This window comes from Larus michahellis, chromosome 8 (assembly GCF_964199755.1).
Source record: "Larus michahellis chromosome 8, bLarMic1.1, whole genome shotgun sequence".
NCBI classification, from domain to species: Eukaryota; Metazoa; Chordata; class Aves; order Charadriiformes; family Laridae; genus Larus; species Larus michahellis.
The window spans coordinates 2264867-2277099 of record NC_133903.1 but is presented as its reverse complement, the minus strand read 5'-3'; the positions used below and the strand labels follow the sequence as shown (position 1 = coordinate 2277099).

Below are 12233 nucleotides of genomic sequence, written 5' to 3'. Positions count from 1 at the left end.
AAGTTCTCAGCGTATTATTACGGCTATATATATTTTCAGATCAAAATGCAATTTTGCTGCAGGCAGGCTAATTACAGATACCAAAAACTAACTACAGGTACCAAACTAAAAAACTGTACTAGGAAAAAAATGTAAAAAACCCAAATTGTAAAGGGTTTTTTTTCCACAGTGGAAGGCTCTTGGCGTTTGCAGGTAGGTTGGTGTCTATGGAAAGTTGACAAGTTGAGTCACAGTAAGATGCCCTCCGTGTATCGTACCTTATAGAAGAGAGGGGAGCTCTGCTGCTGACCTGCTGTGTGATTTTGGAGCATTGGTATGGTTTCCTGGGTCACCTTTCCTTTCCGCTTGTCATCTGCCTCATCTTGTCATACTCCAACTCTTCAAGGGACCGTCTCACGTTGCGTTTGAGCGGTGCCTGTAGTGGGGGAGGGAGGGGGTTTCTAGCCTTGGCTGGAGCTTCAGGATGCAAACATAATATAAAACGATACAAATAATGGCGAGTGATAAAAGTACGTATAATAAAAGATACTCTGTGATAAACATTTTTTGTAGATTTAATCAAAGCTTTGCTTTGAGGCACAAAGGCCCTTTCCTTTTGCTTTATAAATACTTTCTAAGAAAATTCTGCGACCTGTGTAGTTTGCTGTACAGATACAATCTGTCCTTATATTGGACATCAGGACAAAAATGGGACACTAAAAAGCATGTTTATTTCTTCCTGCATGTGTGATTCCTAAAGAAAAAAAAAAGAGAAAAAAAAAAGAGAAAAAAAGCTTCCTCCCCTCGCCTTTTCACAAGGCTTTAGTCATTATGCTGCGTCTAAACCAGAGAGAAGAATATACTAAAAATTGTTTTTAAACCACAGATTGAGAAATGGTGCCAGGATTTTCAACCAAAAATGTGGCAATGACTCTAAAATCTGTTGACAATTTTAGAAAGTTTTCTTCTGGCAAAGGAGCTCAATTAGTGTCTCTTCTCTTCCAGGAAAATAAGGAAAACCTTTATCTGAGTCATAATTTAATTAGCTTCCAAACTGGATTTGAGAATATCAGTCTAAATGTATTAACTTTCTCCAGGAACTGGAGTTGGGAGATAAACAGTCATCCATAATGCAGGAAAAACACAGTTAAAAATAAAGGCTGTGACTCTCTCTTACGTCTGTTTCTTGAGTCCTGCCGCAGGTTACTGTGTCTAAGATTTTAACTACAACCATTCCGGTCAAATCTTTGAAAATCTATTCAGAATTTAAATTTTGGATATTTTTTTCCAAATGAGGGAAAATCAGCATCACATGCGCTTGAAATGAGATTTCCTCGTACCTTGCATTAGGCACTGGAGCGCACCGCAAGGCGGCTTGCTGGGCCTGCAGGTGTTGACAAAGACATTCAAAAACTGTCTTCTTCAAAGTCAATTTGTTTTAAATGCTTCTGAGAGAAACAGAAGAAATTGCGAATGCCCTCAATAAAAATAAACACTTTCACATTTCCCTTTAAATAATTGTATGTGTTATAACTGGACAAAAAAATTATTATTCCTACTTCACTGTGTGCACTATCGGGCATATGTTAAACTTCCATCCACATCCATATATTTTTTTATATACATGTATAAAAACTCCATCTGTAAAATGGCGCTTTGCCCACAAGAGCGAGTTTATGCTGAATTTCTGCTCCTTCCACGCTGCTTCCAGCGGTGCCGGGAGCCTCGGCGAGGTTCCCGTGCTCACCTCTTGGCCGCGAGCAGCATTACGGCCACCGTGGAACTGACCCAATAACCGTCTCCGGAGCTTCCAAATTCAGCCGTATAAGAGCAGTGAGTGTGCCTTAAACCTCAGTGCGTCGTATTTTAAAGTCGCTGCTGTTGTATGTATTGCGTTGTGAAATATTACAGCGAGTCGCTTGAGTGCCAAGTGTTTCAGCAAGGCCTTAAATGCCTTTGAGGGGATTTTTTTAGAGTAGGGTTGTTCTTTATTGAGGAAGCACCTGTTATCCACGTTTTACGGGTAGGGCGGTGAGTGCCGAAATGACGCCTTTTGCAGTGTTCGCAGAGCGCGCGGGGAATAAAGGGCTTAACTTGATTCCAGCAAGCCTTGGTCGTGTGCCATAACTTCTGTTCAGCCTTCGTGCCGGGCGTGAGAAGAACATAGGTGATCCTTAAAGGCAGGTTTCGGGGTGATGAATAACCCAGTGTGTCAAAACAGAAAAGGCCCTGGATAAATGGGGCGAGAAGAATGTGATAATTTCTGTAGAGCTGGCAGTATGCTGCTTTTAACCTTTCCAACTGATCTTTTCAATGTAGCCTTGAACATGGTGTAATCCACCAGATCTGTGTCTCGGTCCCTCCTTGGAGGTTCAGTGGAGCATGAGAAGGTGAGACGTAAGGGTAGATCAGAGGAGAGCAAGAGGGGGCTCCACGCTGATGTGGTCCTCAGGGATGATGTGCTCCTCCCTGATGCTACGCCTGGGCCGTGTGCTGGGGAAATCCAGATTTGGTGACAGCCTGCTTTCCCGGGGATAGATATCCAGGCTGGAAGCTGTATCCGAGGTGGGCTGGACAGTCAATGGCCCAAAAGTATGTGCAGATGCCCTTGCAGGAGCGCTCTCCTGCCTTCTGGAAGGTTCTCGGCAGCCACATGTTTTTATTTCTTCTTCATTTTTTTTAAGACTTGTCTCCTACCCGATAATCTTGTCAGTTGAATGAATAAAGCAGTAGGTTCTCAGCACAGTGCTTTTCTACACGGTGGAGATTATTCAGTGACAGCGTTGTAGCGTTTTGTCCTGGCCAGTTCTCTCAGCAGATGCATTGTCTTGCCTTCCTGAATCCAATTTGTAACAATAATGTTTTTCTCTGTGTGTCTGGAACCAATTTGACGACTTTCCCTTCCCTTCTCTTTCTACCAGGACACCCCGGAGCGCTCTGCCCCGCGCTACCAGTTGTCTTCTCTTCGCCTGGTTCTGCTGCCCGTGTTCCCGTGTGGTGTGGGAATAGATTTGCGTGAGGTTACTTGAATGTAGAGACTAAAAGCCGTTTAGGAGATAGACCAGTGAGAATCTCGGGCAGCTTTTTCACGTGAGACTCTCATGCTAAAAACCAAAAGCCCAACTGTAGAATTCCCTGCGCCGCTTGATTCGTTTCCTCTGTATCTGCAATTTCAAAGCCATGTAGGAAGGTCATTTGTACAAACATAAAAGCTCTCTTTAACTAAAGTCAACCAATGTGTTTTTTCAATGAGCTAGAGCTCGTAAGAAAGATTCAAACATTAACTGTGTAAAGAAGGCGATTAGTGTTTGTACAATATATTGAAAATTAGCCCCGGGCATACTAGAAAAATACATGTTTTACACATGTATATTTTTTCATCCAATTCCATAGTTTATATTAGATGTGGACATAGATACTTTTAAGGGCTACCAAATTAATTCAAACTGTGAAAAAGGGAAAAAGGTTGTGGTTGTCTATAAAGTTTTTTGAAGCCATAATGTAGCTGGTCGTACTCTGTATATCTAATCACTGAAAGGGATCCTTTTCTATTGCTGTAGTATGTCAGGGAAGCTTACCTGCGTATAAACAGCAAAACGAGACCTCTCTTGCGTTACAAAGCTTTAACTTTTGTAGTTTAGAAGTTGAGCGTTTCTAAAAATGTGCTGGTCGTGTCATTCCGATAAAAGGAGATACCCCTCTCACTTTGTCACGGAGTGATGCTTTCCGGAGGTTTTAAAGCTGTCTTAGGAGTAGGAAAAAAGCTGTCATGGTCATAGGAATCAGTGGAAAACTGTTATTTTAATAATTGTTGGGGGTCTGATTACGGGGAGCAACTGCCACGTCATCTGTCGTAAAGATTGTGCATCCGTTATGATGAGCGTGTTGCCCACAGTTGGATAGGAATGGGGGTCAAGGACCATTTTCCTGGAGGGGAGAAATAGGAATTGATGCAACCATGGGTAGAGTGCCAGCTAAAAATTTGGGAGCATTTTCTGAAAATATGAGTGCACCCATAGCCTATTAAGGAAAATACTCCTTTTTTACCATACTCATTTAGCATTTGACTCTGAGAGGACAGAGCGCAAACCGGAAGAAACGGTTTTCGAGGCTCCGGTGCTATAATGGGCACAAACGTACTTTCTGCGGTTGATTATGTTAAAGTATTTGTTGTTTGTGTGAATTATTATGGTGTATATAGGGCGAAACTTTTCAGGAAGACCAGCTGAAAGTTTTGTTTGTTTCTACAGGAGAGTTCACTGGAGGGAAGGGCAGTGTGGGACCGTGGATGCAGGGGCGTAGTGGCTTGCCTTAACGTGTAGAAGAGAGCATATGGTTTTGGTAATGGGCTAATAAGAGCAATTAACCTTATAGTGCACTCATTTGTTGGTCTCAGTTGTTTATAAAGTAGGTAATAAAGATATTTTATCATCCTATAGGTTTATAGGAGATTAGTGAAATCAGGCTGTATTTTTCAAGTTAATGCCTGACAGTACTCGGGTGGTAGCGTAAGTGATAGAAACGTAAAATTAGCAGAGAATAAAATATTCAGAGTACTACGTGGTGTGCCTAACCAGTGAAAATCACGAATGTATAAATATGTGGAGTTTAAAGAAATAAAAACATGTATTGAAGGTTTTCATTAGAAGAGGGACTGTTTTCACAGGATGCGGTCACAGATCTGTCACTCAGCTTGTTCTTGTCACCTTGCAAAGATTACAGTGTAAACTGTTTCCAGGCTTATTTAACGTAAAAAAGAATTTTAAACTTACCTCCTTCTTCGTGCTGTGCAAATAGCGAGTGTTTCTTACAACATCTTCCATGTTCAGAGGGATGAACCTCGTAAAAGAAAGGGTTCCTCTCGACGGCAAGCACCATCATTGATGTCTATTTTTTTTGAAGGACTTCTAGGAGTGAAGTCACTTCCTGCAGAAGTTCCAGTTTCTCATTAGGAGCGACTGCGTTTGCCTGGCAAACACAGGAATTGGGTACAAAGGAGCAAGTCACTTGTCCCGCAAGAAAAGCCCTTTTCACGTCACGCTCTGTCGGCTCCGTGCGTTACATTTGGTGGGATTTTGACAGTCGTCGTTGCCCAGTTGGGCACCGTGCTGGGAAGGCAAGTGACACCGCAAGTGACACCAAGGGCTGAGTGACCCGTATTTTGCAATTACTTTGGTTTCTGGGTTGGTGGTGATGGGAGAAGGATGGGTTCTCCCTAATAATATTTTTTTATTAGATTCTGTAACTTTTAGCAGTCAGCTTTTGGCCTCCTGCTTTTGTGCAATATTAGTTTTGCAAACTTTTGCCTATTTATTTGCAACGTCCCAAAAGAGACCTCTAGATCAGTTCGTTTGTGGATTTAATTTGAGCATGTGAAATAAGATATATTGTGGTTATTAGTGTTTTGTCCGTCCTTCCTGGTTTACCGCTATTTGTCTGATTTTTACCTTATAGATTGCTTACAGATATTTTATTGAGTTTAGCTAGTGATAACCCTAATGAGTGGCTGCTGCTTTTTCTTTATGCTGAATTTAAAAGTCAAGACAATATTGATTTTCTTTTGGGTTTTCCGCAGAGACTTCCATGAAAGCCTTCTGTACAAATTTGTGCCTTTGGTTTTCTTCTCTTCCATTGAATTGACTGAACGACGGATTTGCTGGTGCAGCATTCACCGACTATGAAGGCTCTTTTGCTTTATTAGACTTGACAGTATTCAAACAATTCTAATTCTCACACCCAGCTGGCTTTTCACTGGATTTCTGTGCTCTCTGTTGCTGCGTAAAACAAGCCGGAACATGAAGGCCATCCTGCGTGCTACCCTCTGGAGACTTGTTTTTCTTTCGAGAAAAATCAAATAACTGTAAAATTTTCTGTTTTTTTTTTCTCCTTTTATATTTTCTTCTGGATCTTTAAATGATATTTCAGTGTACTGACAGATTTTGTCCGCGTTAAGATGCTAATTTTCAAGCACATTTTTAAAAAGAAGTCTTAATTTTATAGTGAGATTTGCTAGTTTTCTCGTTTGTTTACAGAAATAAATCTCTGTCTTCATCTATCATCAACAGGATATACCAGCTTTAAAATTGTGTTCAAGATGTACGTAAATGTGCCGTTTTAACTCAGCTAAAATTTTGCGTATTTAAAATGTGTTTGCTAAACAGTCAGAGAACACTTGCAGATGTTAATCGTTTGTTCTCCCCGCTCACTTCCAACGGTATTGAAGCCGCCTGAAGTTTGGAGCTGAATATTGGAATCTGAATTCCTGGGGAGAGCGAGACATAAAAAGCATTTTTCTATCCTGTAAACGTCAAGATTTAAGTCACACCTTTAGGCAAATCCGAGCCTTAAAACATATGCTCCTGAAAGATGAATTTTCTCTGCTCTGGACAGCCCGGAGTTCACCCGTGATGGGCTTCGGCCGCTGCAGAGGTGACCGTTCTAGAACCAGTCGCTCCTTCCTGTGCTCCAGAGGCCGCTTAATTTCATAGGAATTTTAGTTTATTGTGAAATATCACCTTTCTGAAACCCAAATGTGATTCCTCCCCCCGCTCCACCTCCCAGCTACACCGCTGGCCCTGCAGCTGGGCGAAGGATTTGGTCGCTCGGTTGTCGCGGGTCAGCCAAGTCGCCGGCCCCTGGGCTCTTTTGTGCCACTTGGACAACGTGTGGGCTAGCGTCCCTTTCGTACGGTGTCGTGGAACTCGGGGTCATCGTGGGAAATATTTTATGAATAGTGAGTGTTTTGATCACACAGTATTTCATTTTAGCATTTTTTTTTTCTTTTTAAATCTACTACAGCTGGTCTGAAACCCCAGAAGAATGGAAGTTTCAGAAGACAAGACAAACCTGGCTTCTCCTGCACATGTATGATAAGGAGAAGGTTTGTATTAACGCTGCTTTTTCTCAGAACAAATATGGTATAAAGTTTTATACATTAGTCGTAGCTATTCTTTATTAACCAAAAGTTGCTGCTACTAGCCCCGCAGCTTTCCAGTCAGTTTTTAAGAATTTATAAATCAATTATTTTGTTTTTAACCAAGATGCTGCATCATTTTAATTGCTTGTAATTCATCTTCTTATTTTGTTGGTGGTCATTCTCCTGCGCATGCTAGATTTTTATACTTGACATATGTCAAGCATAAATAGGGCAGATTCATGTTTTATATAAATCTGGAGATTACTGAGAATTTGAGTCATAGCCTTAATTTGAATTTCTGAACGTGGCACCCAATACTGTAAACCACGATTCTCATATTGCTTCAGATATCTCTGGCTCCTTGGAAGATGCACAGCCGTATTGCCAAGATGTTAAAATAGCTTTCTCATTAAAATATAAGTGAAACCTGATGTTGATTGTAAAAAGCGTAAAGCATAACCAGAAGCTAGGCTTCCATCCTTCCTGAAATCCATTCATTTCAGAACTTAAAAACCAACATAGACTGAATTTCCAAGAAGCGTCTGCCCGGCGTGGTGTCGAGCGGGGGTTTCAGGGCATCGGTTTTGTTGTGTAACAGAGCAAACATGGAGCCGTTTGCCCAGCGCCTTCTTTATTGATTCATTTAGTTGACATTCAGTTAGTTTTTGCTGATATTTTGTGTGCGCTCAAACATTTAAGCATACCGATCTTTCTGACCCAAATTACTCAGCAGCTCTTACGCCAGTCACCTGACATAGGGCATTACCTTTAGGATTAAAAATACTTTTAGAGAACCAGATAGTTAAAAGCAAGAGTTTCCTGAAGGCAAAAACGCTCGCACAGCGTAATGCTTTAAAAACCTTGGTTGCAGGATCTGATTGTAGGTATCCAGGTTATTTGCACTGTCTTCTGTTTCTGAGTTTCTCCTTTAAAAGCCTTTATCAACTTTTCCAAATCAATATATGCTCTTTAGAGCTACCTAGAAATTGTTTTACAGGCAGAATGATATTTTTACTTTGTTACCTGTTGACTTTGGGTTCTGTGTTGAAATATACCGGGAAATAATTAACTATAAGTAGCATTTGGCTTATGTATCAAAACACAGCTTAACTCCTTATTTCTCGACGCTGAAATGAAACTTCCCGTCTACTTTTTTTTTTAATCTGATGAAAGTGCTATGATTTATTTTAACTCACGCATTTTGTAGTTTTATAATCAGAGATGCATTGAATGTGAGCTTTAGATAATGATTAACATCTGCATCTAGATTCAGTGAAGTCAGTAGAACTGCTCAAGTGCTTATAATTAAGCATATGATGAAGCCTCTTTCTTCATCAGGGCTGTAGGCAGGGCAGACCAGCTTCTTTTGAATATTTTTTATACCCAAATCCAACTTCCTGCCCATTACAGAGTAAAATCTGTTGGATATCCAAGCATGACTGAAATACAAAAGGAGACATGAGGTTCTTCCCTTCCTAAGCCACATCTTTGATCTCCTGGTGTCACTCGGATGCCTACTGCAAAGCCGTGCAAAGGGGCGGATTGGGTTTCCTGTACTGATAGGCCTTTTTCTGTAAGAAAGAAGTTGAGGTTTTAAAGTTCTTTGCAACATAAGGGGTTTTTGTAAGTCCCTTTAAGAACCATCTGGTGGTTGGCTGACAGCTTCCAAGCCAAGGCTGTGTGCCTACCGTGTATATACGTCTTCAGGATCCGCTATAAAATAAACACTAGATCGTTTGTTGATCTTTGTCATCTGGCGCAGCGTTTTTAGCAGGTGACTCTCTGGGCTGTGTCCAGCTCCTGGGCTGCGGGGCCTTGGGGGGTTCCTCAGGCTCCCTCGGAAGGAGCTGAGAAATCCAGCCTGGCACCGCTCGGCTCAGGTTCTCTGTGCCGAGAGCTGTATTTGCTTTGCAGAATAGGCGGGCATCTGCAAGTCTAAAAAGCCTGAACACTCTAGAGTTACGCAGTGTAGTTTAAAAGCGCTAACTGCTCTTTTCCTGCCACTATTCTGCAGTGGTTCCCCCCTTTTCCCGACGACGGTCGTTATTTCACCTTGGGATATATTGCCATGTTAGTCAGCTGCGGCGCACGTTAGCCCGTTAGAACGGAGGCGAGGTTAGCGTGTGAGGGGGAAAAAGAAACAAGGAAAAGGTCAAAGCAGTTTAACAAAAGAATAATAATAAAATCCCCTAAGCGTCACTTCCACTTGCCAGCGCCGTGGTGGGAGATCTTGATATCCAGTTTCAAGCCAGCCCAAAAGCTGATCTTAGAAGGAGGATTGTGTTCCTTCGTGTGAAGCCTCGCCAAGAGTCCCTGCCATTTCAGCTCTTCTGCTACTGCATTTGAAGAATTAAAATTTGGATTTCATTAACTTTTTGCTGGCACTTCCCGTGTTCCAGTCCTTGCTCTGGCTCCATGGTATGTGTAAGTTAGGAGGAAACGCGATGTTGTCGTGCCCACATGGTACTGTATTGTGAGCTCTTGCTGAAATAAACCTCGTAGCTGTCTTAAAGAAAAAAAACAGTCGTTTTGAACACTTGAGCCGTTACCCTCAGGACCAAATGCTAAATGTTTTCTAGGCTTCAGGCAGCCACATGTCTGTCTGCACACTTTGTGTTTCTAAATTTAGAGGAGGCTTTTAATTGCCCCATCAAGCACTTTGCTTAAATGATATAATAATAACTGTAATTCCACAGCGTGAGGTATGACTATGCCACGAGGGCTGAGAACAAGAGGTGTAAATTGTGTAGATAATTTGGCTAAGGTTTGAAACACAGAAACGTCGCTGAGCTTAAAAAACCCGGCACTGAGCATCTGCATTAAAGGAGCACTTGCGCGCCGAAATAAAATCACGGTTTACTGTGAGTAAAAAGGCTTCAAAAAATATAGACATTTTTCATGGTGTTTAAATGTGGTTGATTCATATATTATAGCAACAGTTCATGTATCATCCATTTCAGCGTTAGTCACTGTAAAATTAATATTTATTTTTTTGGTATTTGTATTGTTTCTTTAACTCAAGAGCGTTTGTGTGAGGAATTAGAAGGTTTTCCATAGTGCCTAAGTGATGAGGCTGACTTTACTTTTGATTTATTGCTTTGTAATATCCCTGATTGATGAAGGCAGTGTTGGAATATTCTTTCTTCCTCTTCTTTTGGAGTGATAGAAGTTTTAGTGATCAAAGTTAGGCTGCCAAATGTCGATGGAGAAATAAGTTGTAAATTAAGTATCTGTTGAAGCTCTGTCTTCTCTGAAATGTTGATACTTTGCAGGATTGAAACAGCCCTCGAATAATTAGTCTCCCGTCCTTTAAATACTTACGTATGTGTTTAACTTGACTCATGTCGAGCATGCCGCTTAAAAGTTATATGTGTGAAGTTAAACATGGAGAAAAATATTTGCAGGATTAGGTCATTTTAACATCTCCTGGTTCACAGCCAAAATATTCTCTTATTGGCTGAAACCTGGTCCGCAGACAGACAACGTAAAGTTCAGATACGCTTCAACCTAGATCTGCTCACCTAATACTTTTGAAAATGCGTTGGTTTGAAATACTGACTAAATCATTCAGAAGTCTTTGCTAGGTTATTGCCAAGATTATTTAATGCAATGATCATTTAAATTGTACGTTGTACCAGGTAAGTTAAAATTTAACCTATGAGTAGCTAATTAGAAAGGGAGCGAAGTGGGGGTAACGCAACTGGAGGTGACTAAACTGCCTTTAATGTTAGACGTGTTGCTAGAACCTATCAGTTTTAGTCAGCGTGATTTAAAAATTATTTCCATATGTCTGAATTCAATTTGTTTTTCAAATTAAATTCTATTCCTTCGTATAAGCATTCCGTCAAAGTGCTTGATGGTGGGTGGTATCTCGTCTTCGCAAACAAATGATTTTGGGTGGGGGCGTCCAGCAAAATTCTTTCCTCAGACATGTGCGTGCAATTCTCCCGGAATTGACCAAGGTTTGCATACATGTTTCCAAGAGAAAAATTTGGCTAGTGGGTTTTTTTGTTGTTTTTTTTTTTTTTTCTCCCGGCAACCCTCCCAGTCCTGAGCTTGCTCTCGGGGAGCCTTTGCGTTTGCCGAGCAGCATTTCCACATCTGCTTAGAATTTCCTCTCGGATGCTTTGCCCATCTCAGCACATGACAGTCCTCCACCACGGACCGTCCATCCCTCCCGGCAGCTCCAACCTTGGCACAAACTCTTCCACCGGGAGGCGGGCATTGGCAGGCACCAAGCCCACGCACTTCTCCTAATTATCTTTCAGGCGGTGGTTTAACGTGGTTGTGAATGGGGATTGAGAGAGAAGAAAATAAGGCAGGGTTGTTTTTTGTTTTTTCTTTAAAGGTTCCGGACAAGTATTTCACCATTTTGCTGGATTATCTGCAAGGGCTTCAAGGCGGTGCGCGAGACATAACTGTGCAGAAAGCCGAAGCTTTTATGAAGGAATTTGATGGTTCCGAGGCAGAAGACCCAAACCTGCTGGAGAAGTGCGAGCGCATACGACAAGTTCTGCAGCTGCTGTCCTGAGAGTATTTCTGTGTCTTGCTGGCTGGCTGGTGGAGAGGAGAATAGGATGGTGTACGCAGAGACTATAAATTAGCTGTAGAGACATATTTTCTAATAGGCAACCTAATACTAAATTTTCATATTTTGTACCCACAATTTTTTCCAATCACAAATATTTATCATGTTTTGAGGTGATGAAATATGAATGATATATTTGGTCCCTAGGCATGCCATTAAAAATAATCTTACCACCTGTCTTTAGAAAAATAAACCTCTCTTTCTCGTTAGTTTTTCTCCATCTCCTCCTGTAATTGTCGTTAAATAAGAGGAGCTTTGCAGTTCTTAATAAGAAGGAGCCAACCAAAGGCTGGGAGGCTCTTTTCCAGAGGCTCTTTTCAAATGAGTGCAGAGTCCGGCTGCGATAGATCCCGCTCCGCTGGGTCGCTGGGGTGCGGGAACCGTCGCGGTCGCTCCGTTGAACAGGGGCTCTACAATGCAGTTGCTTGTTAGCACTTCACGTGGCGATGCCATCAGCTTTGTCAGTTTGCCTTTTATATTTTAAAGTTTTCAAAGGCGGCGCGGCAGTTGTGTAGATATTTGGATCATGCCCGGATGGGAACGGGTCAAGTCCTTTGATTTGTAGCGAAATCACCTGATTTGACCTAAACTTCCCTGCGATGAGAAGTGCTGTGCTGCGGCGCTTTCTCTCCAGCCTGCCAGTGCTGCTTTTTCATCTTTCTCTTGTAATTGGCATCCAAAAGAGTTAATTTGTGTTCATGCGCTTTGACGTGGGCCATTTGTCTCCTATAAATGTGCTGGAAATGAGGC

At 41.7% G+C, this 12233-nt stretch overlaps 1 protein-coding gene across 16 annotated transcripts in view; it reads left to right on the top strand.

Annotated features, from left to right (window-relative positions):
- The window catches only part of CHLSN (cholesin), a 129007-nt gene extending 117315 nt beyond the window's left edge, over positions 1 to 11692 (top strand). For all 16 annotated transcript variants that reach the window (XM_074598743.1, XM_074598751.1, XM_074598742.1 and 13 more), the window contains 2 exons: positions 6778 to 6859; positions 11244 to 11692. In XM_074598743.1, the coding sequence (XP_074454844.1) occupies positions 6778 to 6859; positions 11244 to 11426 (265 nt within the window). In that variant the 3' untranslated portion in view covers positions 11427 to 11692. The remainder of the gene's footprint in view (positions 1 to 6777; positions 6860 to 11243) is intronic.
- The last annotated feature ends 541 nt before the right edge of the window (positions 11693 to 12233 follow it).